The 20,118-nt window shown below is 38.0% G+C and overlaps 1 protein-coding gene across 2 annotated transcripts in view; it reads right to left on the reverse strand.

Moving 5' to 3' along the window:
* Positions 1-2,600: 2,600 nt before the first annotated feature.
* Positions 2,601-20,118, reverse strand: part of Klhl24 (kelch like family member 24) — a 38,600-nt gene continuing 21,082 nt past the window's right edge. For both annotated transcript variants that reach the window (XM_010624286.3, XM_010624287.3), the window contains exons 4-8: positions 19,111-19,295; positions 18,052-18,170; positions 14,099-14,287; positions 12,549-12,737; positions 2,601-7,730 (exon numbers count right to left, since the gene is read on the reverse strand). In XM_010624286.3, coding sequence (XP_010622588.1) covers positions 7,530-7,730; positions 12,549-12,737; positions 14,099-14,287; positions 18,052-18,170; positions 19,111-19,295 — 883 coding nt within the window. In that variant the 3' untranslated portion in view covers positions 2,601-7,529. The remainder of the gene's footprint in view (positions 7,731-12,548; positions 12,738-14,098; positions 14,288-18,051; positions 18,171-19,110; positions 19,296-20,118) is intronic.

A 20,118-nucleotide genomic window follows, 5' to 3' on the forward strand; every position in this document is an offset into this window, starting at 1 on the left:
GTGCAGGGGAATAATGGCTGGAGGTGTAAGAATCAGATAAAGTGGCTGGGGGCACGAAGTGGGATTTGTTGATTTGTATGTAAAATGCAGGCTCACCATGAATTGGATACCGTTTTGTCTAGAAGTAGCAAGCTCCAGAGAGGCAGTCTTCCCAGCCTGTCAGCCCCTGCAAAGATGTTGCAAATCACTAAGTATATAAAATATAAACTCAATAGACGTCTTCTTGCTAGTCTTCAAGGAGACTATCCCTTCTGACTTTGTTTCCATTACCAGTTAATAAGTAGCAAGAAGCTGCAGGCTTTATAATGTCAATTTAAGATGCCCATTTCCCCTGCATTTCATTGAGCAAGTGAGTTTTAAAAAAGAACATTTAAATTAAAATACACGCGGTTTCTGTTTACTCACCGTTACAGTTTTCCAAATGTAAACTAATGTATCCATCCCTTGCCCCAAACGGGGGACTGAACCCAGGGCCTTCACACTGAGCTAGGTCCTCCGCCCCACCCACTTTATATTCCGAGATACATCTTGATAAGTCTCTAAATTGCCCAGGGGTGGGCTGGAACCTGCTCTCCTCCTGCCTCAGCTTCCCAGTGTTGGAACTATAGGTATGCGCCTCTGTGCCTGGCTTGGTGCATGCTTTGAACATCTTCCCTGCTTCTGCACATTGCATGGCTGTTCTGAACTAGCAACATTCCCGGCAGCCCTTGTGTGTCAGAACTGCGTATTCTTGAACACGTGTTGCATCATCCGGTCTCCTCAAAGCAGCTGCTGTTACAGTTGACTTCTTAGCAGAGGGAGAAGACTCAGGTAGGTAATGGCTCTGGGGTCATCAGTGGTTGGTATCAGGACCGATGAAAGCCGTGCACTCGCAGATGTGGCTACATGAGCATTAAGCCAAAGGAAGGTGACTTTAACACTTGCTACTTAAAAGGACTTTAACTTGCTATTTTCCTTTAATGGTAGAACTCTAATACTAAGCATAAAAAGCTAAATGTGGGTATGTTTCTATATTTTTATCTTCTCGAAGATTCTTACACTAATTCAGGTAATGCCTTGCCAGTAAGGGGTGACACTGTCTTCTCTTTGATATCTGATGCTGCCTCTCCAGTAAATAACATTATGCTTTTCCCTTTTTGCTCCAAATGTATTTGAAATATTCAGTCCTTTAGCCTTGATTTTACTCTAAAGAACTTTCAAGAACCAAATTCAAGCCAGGTGGTAGCGCACGCCTGTAATCCCAACACTTCAGAGGCTGAGGAAGGAGGACTGGTGTGTTTTTCTTTGGTTTTTTGATTTTTTGAGACAGGGTCTCATTATGTAGTTGAGACTGACCTGGAACTCACTATGTAGTCCAGGCTAGCCTCAAACTCACAGTGATCCTCCTGCCTCAGCCTCCCAAGTGCTGGGATTACAGGCATGTGCCACCATGCCCGGCTAGGACTGGTGTATTTGAGGCCAGCCCAGGATGCACAGCCAGACCCTATCCCAACACCCCCGCCCCACAAGAACCAAATTTAAAGAACTAGAGTGTAACGGTTGTGAATTATTTTCTGTAATTAAAATCTTTCATTTTTTTGGGACAAGGTCTTGCGATATAATTCAGGCTGGCCCTCAAATCCCACATGGTCCTCCTGCCTTAGCCTCTCAAGGGCTGGGATTATAGGTGTGCGTCATCGTGACTGGTTTTGTAATTAAAATTTTGGAAGAGTTAATGCTTTCATGTAGTTCAGACTAAAAGGTTGGCTTAATATAGATTTAAGTATATATGCAGTTAAGTTCCCTTTAGCTTAGTCTACTTTGTATTGCTGTAACAGAATAGGCTGGATAATTTATACAAAAAAGTGGGTTGTTTAGCTCAGTTTAGAGAGGGCAGCACATGCATGTGCACATCTCCTATGAAGCCCCTTCTGCCCACCTCTCAATGTGGAGACAGCACCATGGCAAGAACAGAGAACCCACTCATGAGACCTAACCCCCTCCTCTGGCCGGGGTCAGTCCCTTCCAAGGGCAGGGCCTCCAGGCACCACCTGTAAGAATGAAGTGGAGACAGATCTGCAGCGAGGACAGGTTTGAGATAAAGCCCTGAGAGGGGCCGCTGGCTCCAAAGGGCCAGCACAGCAGCTCTCAGACTAAGGGGTTCCTAAGAGGAAGCTGGGAACTATTCTGGGCCCAGTCACCTGTCTCAGTGGTTGCTGGGCCGTTTTCTTCTGGAGCTGAGGGCTTCCTGTCTGGAATGGAACGGTTGGGACCATGCGAAGATGTCCTTCGGACTTCTCCTTTCACTAGCCACTGTCTGCTGGACTCCACAATAAAAGCTCTCTCCTCAACACAAGGCTGAGGACCACACTCACAGTGTACTAAGCTTTCTGGGACAAACCTTAGCATACCTGTCTTTCAGCCACCATTTCCTTTCCTCATTAACACTCAGGTTCCTAGTTTTTTACAGGTCACACCCAGAACATGCACACATATGCTAATACTGTATATACTTTCTCCTATCTTTTTTTTTTTTTTGGTACAACTACTTAATAAAAATAAAAACAACAACTTTTTTGGTAAATAAAATTTAATACAACCATACAATCAAGTAACAATGGTTAAAAAGACATTTTAACTTACATGAATTTAAACTACGCAAGAAGCTTAAACAAAACAGGTATTAACGTGCTACAATCGAATTGAGAATGATGAAACACAAATTTTTATTTTTTCACTATGTAGACTTTGGAGCCTCTTATGGAAAGCAAATGGCACTTGGTTGCCCAGGATGTACTAGTTGTAAAGCAGATTTTGTTCAACTCTAAAGCTGGGTTGTCTTAGATAGCTCCGGAAGCTCGCAATAGAAGTTTAAATAAACTGCAGGGAGGGATGATGGGAAAGAGAGCAATAAATGCCTTTTCAAGAAAGTTAAAGAAAAAGCTTGCACAGGAGAAAAGAAAACAGCACGTAAGAACAGAATGAAAGTAAGTAGATAAACTTTTCAGCACTACATGTAAGTATTACAAATGGCTTTTGCAAGGGCTTTCAATTTAAGATCAGTGTTACCTGAATAATTTTATTTATATTTATATATATTTTTGGTACCAGGGATCGAACTCATGTCCTTGCACTTGCAAGGCAGGCAGTGGAACCACTGAGCTGAATCCCCAGCTTCCTGAATAATTAAAAAAGCACCTGGGTATCAAAAAGTAAAAATGAAAAATATAATAAACCTCCAAGCACACAACAGCCTCTCTTAACATTAGCATTCCACCAAGCAACCACACCGCTGGTGTTCATTAAAACATTTAAGGGGGAGCTCACTGTCTTTACAGGAAACAAACATGAAACTTACCTAAGGTTAGATTTATTTAGATTGAGAACCTAAAATAGCACTGGTAATTGAAGTCACGTAAACTCAGATGCAGTTACTTTGAAAACACTAAAACAAAATCTTTTCTTTGGAATACATAAAATATGACTTTTAAAAAAAGATCATTATCCTTAGTACTATGTAAATTTAATATCTAAGGCAATCACACAAATGTAAAACATTCATAAATGTCTAAAGTGTGTGGGAAATTTCTCTGGAATTAACAGTTCATTCTCTTGGCTCAAGTCGTTTCCGGTGCCTACCACTGGGCATGACAACAGGAATAGCTAACTGCTCAACTCTACCGCCTTATCGATCAACTGAACTGACCCCTTCTGGTTACTTGGCATGGTGAATTTACTTACTTAAGAAAAGTAGGGCCACTGCCTGACTCACAAGCACAAGATCCTGAGTTCAATCCCTGGAACCAAAAAACAAAACAACAACAAAAAAAACCCAAAATAAAACATGGAGAGGTGAAGTAAAACTGGCTTTCAACATAATGTACAACAAATTCTAGTAAGGCCAAAATTATGTGGAGGTTAACTATTGTTTTGAGTTTACTAAAATAAAGGCAGTCCATAGGACGCCTTCTAGGAGAGTGTCTCACCACTCTGCAACATGTAAACAGCAAGCTCTCCTTTTTGAAAACAGTCTGGAGATGTCTTTTCCACATATAAACCTCATGACATACAAGACACACACAGCTCAACCCCTCTGCTGTCCTGTGTCGGTTCTCACAGTATTTTTAAAATCTATTGCCATACCCAGGTAACAGGAGAAACACACCTGTTTTACATACTGACAAAAGTGGTATCATTGAACCTTTGTCTTCCTGAGTTTGAAAAAGGGTTATATGAGAGAGATAAACAATTCATATTCACTGAGAAAATGTATCAGCTCACAAAACATTTTCATCTTTCTAGGTACAAAAAGATGTTCAACTACTGCCATGCGTGAAGCCCCTTTACCAAATTAAATTTTATCATCAACTGAACGTTACAGCACGTTAAACACCCCCAATAGGCAACAGTGACAAGTTCATACCCTCCCTGAGTATTTATCATCTTAACTTGGTTTAAATGGAGTAAAAACCTATGTTTGTCATCTAGGAAAAAATGGTTACTGAAGGTCCAACAGGCTACCATTTCCTACCTGCGCAGTACAGCAGGAGCCATATCACAGAAGAGGCAGTTAGATCACTGTTACTCACATAACATATTGGAGAACACAGAACAGGACTGAAGTTCATGAAACACACACACAGCTGTACTTTTCTGTTGATCTGTAAAGCATACTCTCAATGTCCTTTCCCACTGAGGCATCACAGCTAGGTCAGCAAACTCATCACTACTGCTGATTTGTTTTCTGATCTTGCAAAACTGGTGTGCTATAGAGACTCTCATAGTATAGAAGTCATTGTTACTAACGCTCATCTTGTATTGTTTTTTTTGAGACAGCGTCTTATGTAGTTCAGGCTGGCCTCAAAATTGTGGCGATCCTCATGCCTCAGCCTCCCAAGCACTGGGATTACTTGGTGTGTGGCACCAACGCTCATTTGTACTTTCAAATACAAAAAGTACTACAGAAATACTCAATTAAAAATTCTGGAATTGAATTTAATATAATCAACAATTTTTTTACTGTTTTTTCTGATCATCACAAACTGCAAAGGTTCCTGATGTTTGTATGTATGTGTGTTCACAACCATGCTATCTACATATACGCACACGTATATACATATATACTAACCCAGAGGCTCGTATGAACTTCACCTATCAAAAGAAAACCTGTCAACTGCGGGGTGACGGATGAATGTGACCTGAAACCAATTTTCTTGGCATATCCCTTTCCCCCAAGGAAGGTTCTATCTTATTTTATCAAGGATAATGGCATTATTTATTATGAATTAGTGGGCTCTTTCCTTTTGGTTTTGTTTTTTTGAGACAGGGTCTTACTATGTAGCCCAGGCTGGCCTTGAACTTGGGCAACCTGCCTGCCTGAGTTTCTGGAGTGATAGAATTATAGGTGTGCACCACCACACCCGACAGTAAATGATCTTTCTTAACTCAAGTTAAAATATCAGTTCAGTAACTTCAAAAATAATTTTTTAGGCTTTAAGATGAGTCCTTGGTGGCCTTCAACACAAATTACAACTATTCAATTTTATGTAGAGGAAAAAAATTAAAACAATATTGGTATGAGGTTAATGTTTAAACAAATTCTGGTTTTGAGAATTTCATTTCAAATTTACAACACATGGACATGAAAAATAAATGTATAATAAAATACAAGTTAACATTTTTTGTAATACACAAAAATACTAGGATACAAAGTTATCTTGAGAAAGCCTTTTTATGTGAAGTCTGTATATATGGATAGACATGACCTTACAAATACACATGAAAATAACAACTATCATTTGCATAATCCTAAGCATTCACAGAAGTTTTTTCATACATTATCTCATTTACTATAAAGAATTTCTGAACTAAATAGGTTCCACTATTTACAAAAGTATAATGCAGCTGTTTACAAGTATCAATTGTACAAATCAGCTTTAAACTAAAATGACATATACCTGTTTTCTGAATTGCTTTGATTGAAGTTGAGAGTTATGTGTCATTTTAAAATTATGACTTAAAGAATAAAAATTCCCCAAAGATGTAGGTTTTAGTTTTTTCCTCCCAGAATTTAGATTCTAGCTAAGCAATGGAATTTATCTATTTGAAATTTCTAAAATGAGGGAAAAAAAGTTTAGCAATGTTAGGTTTCGATTACTACCTTAGTTTTAACAGAAAGCTGGTGACACTGTAACCACGTTATCTGCAACACCCCTACCACGACAGAGGATATACAGTTATCACGTGAGAGACACAGGCACCGGAAAGTGAAGACAGCAGGCTACCTGGTGCAGCCCTAAGATGCCGAAGATTGTATCTGTCTACCCAGGACACTGTAATTATTTATGCTGTAGTTCCTTCCATATCCCTCTGTCTGCCTTAGAAAAACTTCTACATTGCTTTCAGAAAACTGCTAAGCTTTATAAACTGGAGCTGAGAAACGTAAGTGAAAGCAGTTTGTCTTATGGGAACCTGAAAGTGCTGACTGATATTTGACACACAGGTACCAAGTGAGAGATGTAACTTAGAATACTGGAACGACTGTTCTTTCTTTCCAGATAGTTAAATATAAAAGAAAAACGGACCACTGAGATATATGGTCCCTCTGAAAGGCACCCTAACGAGATTCTCAGAACTTCCAGCTGTTCACAGGACAGTGAATAACAAGGAAGAAGTCTCCCCCCACAGCGCTTCAATAACCAGGCCAAACCCTGCTGGGCTGGGGATGCTTGTCGCTGCTTCTCACAAGACCACACTGCAAAATGGACTCAACTCCCTTGTCAAGATCAAGGAACAAAACTTCCTTAGAGGACTTATTTCGATATACAGCCACTTGGAGAGTCACTGTAGGTCACAATATTTCTTTAATAGTTATTTTTTCTTAGGAATTCACCTGTATTTTTAATCCCTCTTTTATGGACATTCACTTTTTTATTTCCTACCTTCCCCACAAAAATGTGTTTCATGTGAGACAGCAAGTGTAAGAATGAAGTCACAATAGTTCAGTATTTTATGACACTAAAATTGTCATTTTACATTTTTATCAATTACAGGAAAAAACTTTCAAAAAAATTAACCAATTTGGATATTCTATGTCAGTGACAAAGATTTTGAAAACTTTTCCTTCGCAGAATGCAATCTAAGTGTTCTTAGCATTAGGTGAGTCAACCTATACTAAGCTTCAGTCATGCAGTTTTCTCTACATATGATAAAGTACATTTTGCAGCTAAAGATACATAAATGAAGAGCCCATTCACAGATCCCTAAAAGTACACAGATATTATTTCCTACCCCACACAGGCTTCTTACAGATATTTACAAAGATACACTCCCAAAGGCAAGCAGCAACCGCTATTACCCTTAACAACAAACATCGTTTTTCAATCATAGGAAAGGCTTTATTACAGTTTACAAGATTGACATTTCTGGGAGAAAGGCACCAGGATCACTGTTTTTACTGTTTTTGCATAGGGCACAAAGGAGGTAAGTTCCCAGTCTGGAGTTTTGAAGCGTCTCATCTCGGCACGGCTCCTTGGTGAGGTAGCCTGGCTTCAGAGCTTAAAGCCCTTCTCATTGAATCTGTGAATAGTCACGCAGCCATGATAGGACACAGGCCGGGGCATCGCGGCCACACCCGTGATGATACTCGTCGCAGGATCATAACAGAGAATAGTGTCTGTGGCCTCTCCATTTTCCCGTCTTCCACCCAGGATATATATTTTACCATTGCATACTGACATACCACAGTTCTCCTGTTTAACCAAATACAAAAGAGTAAAATAAGACGTGGTCTAACACAGGCAAATGTGCTCGCTTTGGCTGCACATATACTAACATGGGGGGCAGGGCTGACACAAGCTGAGCTCTCGATAGGTCAACTCCTGTCCTGTGTGCGAGTGCTGAGTAATTCTGCAGGAATCAAGTGAGCATTCAAATAAATTATGTTAGTAACAGAGGCCATGCTGCAGGAGGCAGGTGGGAGCGATAGACTCAGGAAAGTTTTGACTCAATGGTAATTAAAAACGTCTTTATAGAGCCTGACTTGCTTCTACTACAGAAGGTTCTTTCTTATAGAAAGTAACTGCTGTATGATCAAGGAGCAGGATCATTATTCATTTTAGAGGATCACTGACAAGTTGAATGAAAGAGTTATAATCAAATGAACAAAACATTGTTATTACCTAGAGGTCTTTTTTTTAACCAGGGATTGAACTCAGGACCTTGTGCTTGTGAGGCAGGTGCAGTGCCACCGAGCTAAATCCGCCAGCCCTGGTCTTATACTATCGTCAGGTCTGAAAGAATTAGTTTGCTTAAAGATGTCTATTGGAGATTATATATACCCAAAATGATTTAGCTCATTCTCATCAGTGAACAGCATTTTCATCCAGAATACCACAGCTATGAACTGCCCCAATCATGGGCCAAACTACACTATTTATCGTCTAAAGCACAATGACTTCTATGAATTCTATTTTTTTGGTACAGGGATCAAACCTGGATCCTTGCCCTTGTGAGACAGGCATCAGAACCACTGAGCTAAATCCACGGCCCCTTTCTACGAATTCTAAAACCCACCACCACCAACAAAAATATCCTTAATTTCTAGGCACAAGCTATGTCCCACTACTAAACCTTATGGTTATTTTGAAGATACCCTATCTAAAAGAATATATAAGTACACAATCTGGTTATTAATAACATTTCAGATAATAATGTTCAGAATAAAATGAAGCAAGCAATCCTGAAAACAATTCATAGCAGGAAATTACTTCGACTAGATTACTCTACATAAAATACTTGATGAGTAATTGTAGTATATGAAACAGTCTTCACTCAGAAGTAAGGGCAGCTAGTGGGAAAAATAACTGATCAAAGTATGAAGTTTTTTTTTTGTTTTGTTTTGGTTTTTTTGAGACAAGGTCTCACTATGTAGTTGAGACTGACCTGGAATTCACCATGTAGCCCAGGCTGGTCTCAACTCACAGTGATCCTTCTCTTCAGTCTCCTGAGTGCTGGGATTATAGGTGTGCGCCACCACGCCTGACTCAAAGCATGAAGTTGTTGTGTGATGTTTTTTCAGACAGGGTCTCGCCATGCAGTTAAGGCTGGCCTTGAACTCACTATGTATCCCAGGCTGGGCTTGAAGGATTAATGGTATGTGCTACCATACCTGGCTTTTATTATTATTATTATTGTTATTTTTAATAGTGCCAAAAGTTTCTTTGAAAAGTGTGGGATAAATAGGTATTGGAGTGAACTTGGGTCAAAGAAAAAGAAAAAGGGTAAAAGCAAAAATAAAGGTACATGGTGTATCTGAGAAAGTGTGGGATATTGTGGGAACTCAAAATAGCTTTTACTGTTATTTTTGAAAACTAAAAACGTGATCCTAATATTGTAAAAAGAATTATTTTGTATTCAAAGAAGTGAAGAATTGGGCAAATAAAGTGAACAGATACTTCTCAGAGGAAGAAACGTAACTGGCCAACAAGTATATGAAAACATGTTCAACATCCCTAGCCATTACAGAATGGCAAATTAAAACAACACTGAGAGTCCATCTTATACCAGAAGGAGTGGCAATCATCAAGATAAAAAAGGAATGCTGGCGTGACTGTGGAGAAAAAGGAACCTTCCTACACTGTTGGTGGGAATGTAAACTAGAATAACCATTAGGAAAATCAGTACTGAAATTCTTCAAAGAACTAAAATTAGAAATTCCACATGACCCAGCTATTCCCATTCTAGACATCTTCCCCAAAGAGCTTAAGACATCTTACTACAGTAGTAAGTGGATACCAATGTCTACAGCAGCATAGTTTGTAATAGCTAAATCCCAAAAGCAGCCTGCACAATGAAATATTACTTGGCTATAAAGGAGGACAGATCTGAGACATTTATAGGGAAATGGATGCACCTGGAAAATATGTTGAGTGAAATAAATCACGCACATAAGCTTAAATACTGTATAGTATCTCATTTGAATGAGGTAAAGTGCAAACGAAGAGCACAATAAAGGACGGCTAGAAGGAGACAAGGGAATGGGTCTCTTGAAAATGGGAAGGGATCCAAGAGAATGTGGGTCAGAGGAGCAGGGAAGGGAAAGGGAAATAAGCAAAATAAAGATATGCCAGGTACAGGAACCTGGTAACTTCAATGAGTGTTTAAACATCGTATGCCATAAACATGAGACAAATTTAATAATATCAACAAGAATAAAAACGAGGAAAGGGGATTTAGAGGAGATTAAAATTATCTTGAGATTAGGTCCCTTATTTGCCTCACTTCCTTATTACTTAGTATTTACTGAGCACTGCACACACATAGAGAGAAGTTAGGATAAACAGTGACCTCAAGCAAACTGATTTCCAGTATGGGAAATAAATATTTATACCCATAAAGGAATATATGTTTGCAATAATAGAAATACGAGTGCTGTAACTGCAAAAGGAAAAGAGGTCAGTTCTAGTCAAGGTAACCTCAGTGTTTTGGAACTATGAAGTGGTCCTTGAAAGATGAGTAGAATTTCAAGCAGAGAAAGAAAAAAGGCATTAGAAGCTAAGAGTACAGCATGAACCAAGCCAAGAACATATATGATCTATTTGGAGAACACACAAAACACACCTTTCATGTAAATGGGGCAAAGTCATAGCAAGTGAAGCTGAAAGGGAATAAAATTCAGAAAACAGAAGGTCTAATTTCTAGATAAATGGATACATTTTGAGACCATACTCTTAAGTTAGATAAACGGATACACATGTTTAAATATCACATTGTTTCTCTGGTGTAAGAAACTAAACGTGGAAATGAGGACCAAAATGTGTAACAGATACTGGAAAATGGGACACAAATATTCAAATGAAAAAGGGAACAACTGAGGGGGAGGGGAGAAAGGAAAGAAGGGACAAGAAAAATAAATAGAAGGAAAAAATGTAAACAAAGCTTTTGTAAATAAGGAGAAAAGAGTCAAAGGCGGAGGGGAATAAAGAAGCAAGATATATCAAGTACAGGAACAAATTCCTGAAGATGAATTTTATCAGTATGTGTATGAAAATGTACCAATAGATGTTTTCCAAAAAAAAGAAAATAGAAGGTTTGGAATGAAGACTTTGTTTAGCAGGTTTCCAACAAGAGAGACACAATTAGATCTGGTAGAAAATAATTGGTGGCAAAATGGTTCAGAAAAGTGAGGCATTAGAGCGAGGAAAACTAATTAGAATATTATTGTCTCTGTTTAGGTTAAGAACATGCACAACAGTAGGAATAATATGAATGGAAAAAATATCAGAAACTGAGGATACTGAACTAAAACCAGAATTCAATTCAAGAGAAAATGAGGAAAATCTAATAAAATTAAGTTTCTAGGTTGTCTGGGGACAGAAAAAAGATGTGGAAGAGCTCTATTTTAAGTCTGAAGTCTTCCAGTATCCATGGAAAATAGCAAACAGGCAGCTGGAGACTGGACTTTGGGTCAGAGGAGAGAGACATGATGGAGATAAAGACTTGCAGTCCTGGGGCTGGGGATTTAGCTCAATGGTGCTGCATTTGGCTCGCAAGTGCAAGGTCCTGAGTTGATCCCAGTTATAAAAAGAAAAAACAAACAAAAAAAGAAGACTTGAAGTCCCTGGTACTGAGTAGTAGATGAAATCATTCGGAAGTAGGGTATAAACTAGGAAGAGATCAGGGGAAAGAGACTCAAACAAACTCATATTTAAGGATTGATTAGGGAAAATATGAAAGAGATTGAAGAGATTACTAGTAGTATCCAGTGAGAATACAGCATTTTTACAGTGGTCTGAGTAGAGCAGATATCCAGTATCAGAAACAGCACGGGAGCAGGAAGACAGCAGAGCCAAGAACTGAAAGACTCAGAAGGGCTTTTGGGAATGGCAGGGGTGAGGGAGTCAACGGAAGAGACCTCAGCATAACTTTGTGACAAAAACAAATGACCTAGCCTCCAACTAGAGAAACAACCACTTCTCTTCTGTAATAACAAAGAGCAAGACAATAATCCAGTATCAGAAACAGCACGGGAGCAGGAAGACAGCAGAGCCAAGAACTGAAAGACTCAGAAGGGCTTTTGGGAATGGCAGGGGTGAGGGAGTCAACGGAAGAGACCTCAGCATAACTTTGTGACAAAAACAAATGACCTAGCCTCCAACTAGAGAAACAACCACTTCTCTTCTGTAATAACAAAGAGCAAGACAATAAGGACTGGACAGTGTCCTTTGTGACAAAAACAAACGACCTAGCCTCCAACTAGAGAAACAACCACTTCTCTTCTGTAATAACAAAGAGCAAGACAATAAGGACTGGACTCTCAAACAGGTTGAAGGGAAAAAAATAGCAGCAGCCAAATGCAATGATACTTCACCTTGGGATGGTAAAAAGGAAGTTATTTCAATAAAACAAGTCCTTAGCAGGAATTCAAAACAGGAGTATCAATGTTTTATGTGAACTCTTAACAATTATGAGTAATCCAATATCCAAAATATTTAAGAAGTGAAATCAACAATGATCATGTACTTAGTCCCTCTTAAAATTTCTTTTTTTCCATTGTTTTATGCAATTACCTGTCGGCTGAATGTATTCTGTACATGCATCCAGTAGTCTTCAACTGGATCGTAACAGTATATTGCTTTGGTCAGTCCACCAGCAACGTAGATCAAATTGTTTAAGGACACAGCTGTTATACACCTCTTGGCAATTGGGATAGCTGCACGAAGGAGCCAAGAATTGGTTTCTGGATCATAAGATTGAACCTAGTAATATATGGAAACATTTAATTAAAATGGCTAAAAAGCTACACAGAAAATGATAAAACATCAAATCCCATCAACACACAGAATTAATCTGATAGTGAAATGTGTGAATCACAAAACGTCTTAAAAGAAACACAAATTTACTACCAAGCAGAAGAGAGTAACAAAAATAGACTGTTTCCAGGATAGACTACAAGGTTTGCTTTATTATTTCTACTAAAATGAACAGTCTATGTTTTATCTTTAATTAATTTTTTGGTTTTTGAGTCAGGGTCTCCCCCTCCATAGTTCAGGTTGGTCATGAACTCACTATGTAGCCCAGGCTGATCTCTTAACTCACAGCAATCCTCCTGCCTCAGCCTCCCGAGTGCTGGGATTACAGGTGTGCACCACCACACTCAGCTTCATTAAACAAATTTTCACAATGTAGAGCCCAGGCTCACCTTAAGCTTGTAATTCTTTAGCCTCAAACTCCTAAGTGCTGAGGTTATAGGAGTGCAACAGTTTAAATTTTAAAAAACTGGGATGGGTAGGATAACTATGAATGAATACAATTTCTTTACACTTCTAGGGAGTTGTTTCTTCAGAAGAACACAAGCAAACCTCAATTCCGTGTACTTTGTTTTCTTTTTTGAGACAGGGTTTTGCTATGTAATCCAGGCTTGCCTTGAATTCACTACGTAGCCCAGCCTGGCCTCTCTCAGTGATCCTCCTGCCTCAGCCTTCTGAGCGCTGGGATTGCAGGTGTGAACCACCATGCCTGGCGTGTAGACTCTGAGTGATCACAAATTCTAAGTAATATTGGACCACACTATATTAAAATTTAACTTGGGAAAAAATAAGTGACAGACAAAATTCACTTAATACTGCCAAACCAATTAGGCACTTTTCCCCGGAACAAACATGGTTGTCCTGAGATATCAAGATGGGTGCATTTTCTTTTGTCCCAGGTGGTCAATGAACTGCAGCCACTTTGAGCCATCCTTTATTCACTCTCCAGGGATTTCCTTTCTTCTAAAAATACTTTGAAAGTGACCCATTTGAAAGCAGTATATTAATTATTGTGCCTTATCTTCACTTCCCAACTGCACTGTGTGTGAATAATTTGAGATTTTGTAGTTGCCAGCAGTAAAATTTAGATACTGAGGTGAGTCTCATTTTCAAAGAGGTTTAACCCACTGTTACAGTAAATTATTAAATACAGTTGGGTCTTAGCAACTCCAAAGTCAATGTTTCCCTGAAAAGAGTAAGAGACCAGTCAATAAAAGATGCCTTCACATGAAGTGAGCTAAGTACACACTCCACAAACCCTCCTTGCCCATCTGCACACACGGCTGGCGATTTAAGAGAACACGGCCTACCTTATCAGAACATGTATTGTCATCTGGCCCTCCACCAATCACAAATAATTTGCCCACACAGCTGGTCACTGCAGGAGAGCTCACTGCTTCCTTAAGGGGAGCAACTTCAGTCCATCGATTTGAGAAGAAATCGTAACACTCTACACTGCTAAGTCTGTTTTGGCCATCGTAGCCTCCAACAACATATACCTGTATGTAAAGTACATGAAAATTATCTTAATTATCAAAGGTCTAAATTTTGAACAAGTTGGTTAAAGAACTTAGGGGTTTCCTACTCTTTAAAAGTCCTTGATTGTGATGTACTGTGTACACGTACCAAGTCCCTACAAGGAACATGATCATTATGTACTACAAATATGTTAAAAAAAAAAAAAGCCCTCAATAACTATAATTACAAAATATTTAGCTCAGGGTTTCTGGGCTTTTAAAAAAATCACCTCCCCCACCACTACCACCATGGGGCCCTTTTGTTCCTAATAGCCCCTTTCAAAAAAACTTTCAATACCACAGATAAGTTGCATACTTGTTTACCTTGTTGTGTCTATATATCAATGCTTTATATAAGAAAAGAGTAATTTTTTCACCCCTTCAAGAGCATATCTTTATGACCCTCTTGGGGATAATATTGCTCATGTTCAGAACTGCATGATTTAGCTCAAATGGTCACATTCATGAGTGATGAAGTATTTTATCATTACAAAAGAATAAAGCTATCAAACTAAAATATTAGGCAAGGGTTATTAGATCATGAAATCACTGAAGGCAGGGGCTATCTTTTAGCTCCTGTAGTAACTAGAAGAATAATGAACTCCATAGTTTACACTTCAGAGAGCTTTTATGTAACTTTACTTTATAAATTAGAGGAAGGTAGGGTAAATTTATATTTTTATATGACAGGTGAGCCAATGAAAAAGTTATTACGTAGAGTAACCCATAATACATTATGTAAGAAACTTTTAATTTAACAAAGCTCTCCAGCTTAGCATCCAGGTTTCTTTTTTTCGTACCAGGGACTGAACCCGGGTCCTTGTGCTTGCGAGGCAGGTAGTGGAGCCACTGAGCTAAATCCCCAGCCCGATCCATGTTTCTTTTAATGAGCAGCCACCATCAACTCTTCCCTCCATAACTAACTGCTGTCTTCTACAGCATCTCTTATATCTCACTGCTTTTGCTTCCCATTACTACTATCCTACCTCAGGGTCCACATTATTTATCTTATATAACCTTTTAGCCTCCACTTATGAGCTCTGTATTTTTTTTTCATCCTTGTGCTTCTTAAATCACAGATAAATTTTCTTAAAATTCTTTTATCAATTCCTTTTTAAAACTTTTTATTTTTTTATTTTTTGGTAGTACTAGAGATTCATGCATGCTAAGCAAATGCTTTACGCCTGAGCTACACCCATAGCCCATATTTTAAAATTTTAGAGGGTTTCTAAATTGTCAAGGCTCGCCTCAAACTTGTCATCCTCCTGCCTCAGCCTCCTGAGTAGCTGGGATTAAAAGCATGTGCCACCATGTCCAGCTAGCCAATGCCACGTTTATCTGCAAAAGTGACATGTTGTTGTTAATCAAAATGATCTATTTGGTGGTTTTGTGTGCCCAATAATTCTTTTATCAATTCCTTTTTAAAACTTTTTTAAAAACATTTTGGGTAGTACTAGGGAAATTCTTTTATCAATTTCTTTTTAAAACTTTTTATTTTTTTATTTTTTGGTAGTACTAGAGATTCATGCATGCTAAGCAAATGCTTTACGCCTGAGCTACACCCATAGCCCATATTTTAAAATTTTAGAGGGTTTCTAAATTGTCAAGGCTCGCCTCAAACTTGTCATCCTCCTGCCTCAGCCTCCTGAGTAGCTGGGATTAAAAGCATGTGCCACCATGTCCAGCTAGCCAATGCCACGTTTATCTGCAAAAGTGACATGTTGTTGTTAATCAAAATGATCTATTTGGTGGTTTTGTGTGCCCAATACCAAGCGCCTTATAAAAGGTTATACAGCTACTAAGGGTAGGGTGCCTGTAGCACAAGGTAGTAAGTAATAAGGGCACAGGGTTGGAAGTCAGGTCGGTTGGTTGATATCTAGCTATGCCATGCAGTGTAACAGCAGCGACTAAGTATTACTTTCTTAAATTTAAAACGTAGACAACAATAGTTCCTATTACACAACAGAATTTTAGAAATGAAACGCCTACATGTGTAAATGAAAATATATGTTGAGTATCAAGATAAAAATCTCCTGGGGTTGGGGATTTAGCTCAGTGGTGCTGGCACCTGGCTCACAAGTGCAAGGTCCTGAGTTTGCGTCCCAGTATCCCAATTTTCTAGATTAAGAAATCCTAAGTCTTTCACCACTGCTTTATCACTTTCTGTGTAACCTGAGGCAAGGCTTTTAAGGTGGTTTCTTTATAAACTGTCAAAGCTATATTACAGATTCACTACAATTCCTTCCATCTCAGGTTTGTCTACAGAAAAGTATTTATAAATTTAAACAATCTTACAGACTTGCATTCAAAGTATATCATAATTTCACTTTTGGTTTCCACTAAGTACTGCTGCATAACAGGAATAACTGCTCTTATTTCTTGCTTTAATGCATCTAAGCTTTGGGTACTTTCAACACACAATATCTGTGAATAAATTTGAGTTCACCAATATATAATGGTTTTGGAGGCATAATCGTTTTCATTTGCCTTTATCCAGGTTTAAAAAATTACAAGTTATATACTTTTAGTTGGACCTCATCTCCTATTATTTCAGTCCCTCTCTCCCAGTAATACTTTGTCATTCTTGAAGGACAGTCACTAAACTATATCAAACAGTTTCAGAAAAGAGTCTATTAACACTATTTCCAGCACCTCTACTGAAGGTCCTCATGATTCCACTGGCCTTATTGACAGCTGCAGATTACTACACCAAGGTCCCTAAGAAACAACAGCTTTGAAAACTGTTTTTAGAAGCTCTCAGTATCCCACAGCATCGAAGTTTCCAGAAACCTCTGTAGGGATTTAGGGTGAGGAAGTCCGATGAGAGCTCAGTGGGAAGGGTTCTAGGCCACAAGCTCTGCTTCAACTAGAAAGTTCTGGTTTCTATCAGTAGCTCTGAGATGTCTCACAGTAGGGCCAAAGACACAACAATATTTTCAGAAAGGGGTGCGAGGGAACCAATAATGCATGCATATATATATATATACACACATATACATATATTCAGTCTAGAATGTTGCTTTCACTCAAATTGTTCAGTAAGTTTCAGTGTCTCTTGAACCTGAAAGTGATGGTGGCAGGGAGAGGCCCAATGATTGAGCTATTCCTTGGCCAAATGCTGTATCTCTATCTGTTTAATAAAATGGATTTTTGTATTACACTTAACTTTTAAAAGAGGGTTCCAATGCTATTAAAAAGTCTGGCAACCACTAGTCCTAGATGACTCTCAGGTTAGCAAGGACAGTAAATGGTTCAGAACCCAAATTATATGCATTTTAATATGAATTTGCTTTAATCAATAATATATTTTCTTCATTATACCGGTGAGTTTATCTTAACATTTATTTTTAATTTGTTTTGTTTCTATTTGTGCAGTTAAAAAATATATAAAATAACACCACTTTAGATAAATGTATCTCGGACTGCCAAAGGCTTGGATTAGACATTGGCCTACTTTTTATGCAACTCTTTTCTTTTCCAATTCTTTTTAGGCATTTGGACTCTAATGGTGTATGAGAAAAGAAAGGTGCTCACTGCCACGAATTCCAAATAGAGAGAACAAAATATTCACTCAAAAGTACAGTGTCATATTGTTTATACCTTCAGTTTATCTACTATGGTTAGGAATGGATGGAAATACAACTCAAATCCAAAATACCCAGAGGATAAGTGAAATGCAGGATTTAGCTGGGTATTTATTTTGGAAATATAAACCAGCGATAGTAATAAAAGGTGGTTTCTCTTACTTTACCAAGGAGGACAGCCATTTTGTGACGCCATCTGCCTTTATTTAGAGAGGCAACTCTGGTCCAAGTATTTAACTGTGAGTGATAAATCCAGACATCACGGCTATTGATTCTTCCACCTTAATGCAAAACAATGCACACGCAATGATATATCACTGTATCTGTCACCAAGGGATCTAAGACATCAACATAAAGTCCCCGAAAACATGGAATTTACTAACTTATGAATTTGAGAATTCAGTTCAATAAGTCAAATGAGGATCCTTTTACAACTTAATGGAAATAGTTCCACAGAGTACATTTAAACTTTGCTATTGTTATCTTGAGAAGTAATGATCAAAGGCTTGAAATACTAAAAAACCAGAATGTGAGTTTTACAAATACAAAACACTGTTAATTTAGGAGTCAGATATTAATCAGAAGACCTCAAACAACATGATTATTCTGAAGACTTTTCTCAAAACCACACGACTACCCAAAATGAGGCATGAGTTGTGTCATTCAGTTGTGGTGATGTAATCTGCAAAGTTGGTGAATTTATTTTGCCAATTAACAGTTTCAAGCATAAATGCTACACTTATACACAGTGTATAAGTCTGTAACTTTATTTTCTGTGTGACTTGAAAGCAACATATCACAGACAAAATTAAAATTTTTACAGACTATCCTAGTTTATAAACTTGGGAGAGAATTTCAGAAAACATGGAAAATTAGAGATGCTTAATTCTATGAGTACTTCTGACTTTTCATTACTTTACAGCAATCCTTAAAACAAAGTAAAAACATAAAAGTTTAAAACACTGTATCATATTCTAAATACTTTTGGGAACTTTTAAAGTATGATATGGCTAAAGGCATTTATTTTCTGGTGGAACATTCCGTGTGAACTTGTACCTGTTTTTAAGAGCAAAAAGTCACTCTCAGTTTTATGTGTGATATAAACGCCTTTGCCTTTATCAGTAAGTGTATTCATGTTTCACTATTTTAAGACACTGTTGTTTAAAACAGCCAAGCTGTGCCCATATCAAAAGTAGCTATTGTAGTAATTTTTTTATTTACCTGAAACAAGAATATCATTCCTTAGAGCACAGACCGCATACTCTGATTTGGTGAATTCTGGAAGCTTAGCCAAAGACTTCCATTCTCCTGTTACAGGATCATAGCACTCAGTGTACGGAAGATTAAATCCTCCAACTCGTTCACAGCCTCCAACAACAACTATCACCTCTGAATAGCCAGTGGACCTAAAATAATTATTTTAAAAGTGTACAAGTAATAATAAATAACAAATTAAAATACACTTAAGATAGTTTAAAACCCTAAGAATAAACCACAGCCTACCACAAAGAGCTCAGTTTATTTTCTGGGCATGTGCCAATTAGCACAGGCTGGCAATTACTTCCTTTGAGAACATTCCCAGAGGAGTCAGTGACATTATTCTTCCACAGACAATGTATATAGGCTTTTCCCCCTGTGGGTTTAACACAAAAGTTATAAAGCAGTGCAAAGAACCTACCTAACTTGACTGGAACACTGCTGATAGGCAGGGTGGTGTCAATGGAGATATGAAGCGGTGCAGTCACACTAACTACACAAGGAGAGGTGATGTACTTTTTCTAGGGGTAAGAAAATGCTGTCTTTTCATTAAGCTGTCAATTTTAAGAAACTAATTCAAAGTATAACCTAAGCACTCTTTAATGGAATATATATATATATATATATATATAACTCAAATATAAATTTTAAAATACAGAGTTCAACAGTTGTGTAATTTAAAATTTCTTTGGCTTTATATTTTTTCCCAAATATGATCTAAATGAAAAAAGTCTTATAATTTTTTTATAAGTCTCATAAAAGATGTCAACAATCACTCTTCTCTTAAATGTAGGGGGAAAAAGACATCACAACAGCAAGTTATAAACAGTGATGCTAATGTTTATACTAGAAAACAAACAAAATAAGCAATATTGGCATGTCTCCTTTACCAGGGCTGTTCTGTTCTAGTTATATTTAGTTAGAATAATGTCAACTTCTCCAATCATTCACTTATTCCATGCTAGGCACACT

Source organism: Fukomys damarensis, unplaced genomic scaffold, assembly GCF_012274545.1.
Source record: "Fukomys damarensis isolate Sample0158 unplaced genomic scaffold, DMR_v1.0_HiC HiC_scaffold_12, whole genome shotgun sequence".
NCBI lineage: Eukaryota > Metazoa > Chordata > Mammalia > Rodentia > Bathyergidae > Fukomys > Fukomys damarensis.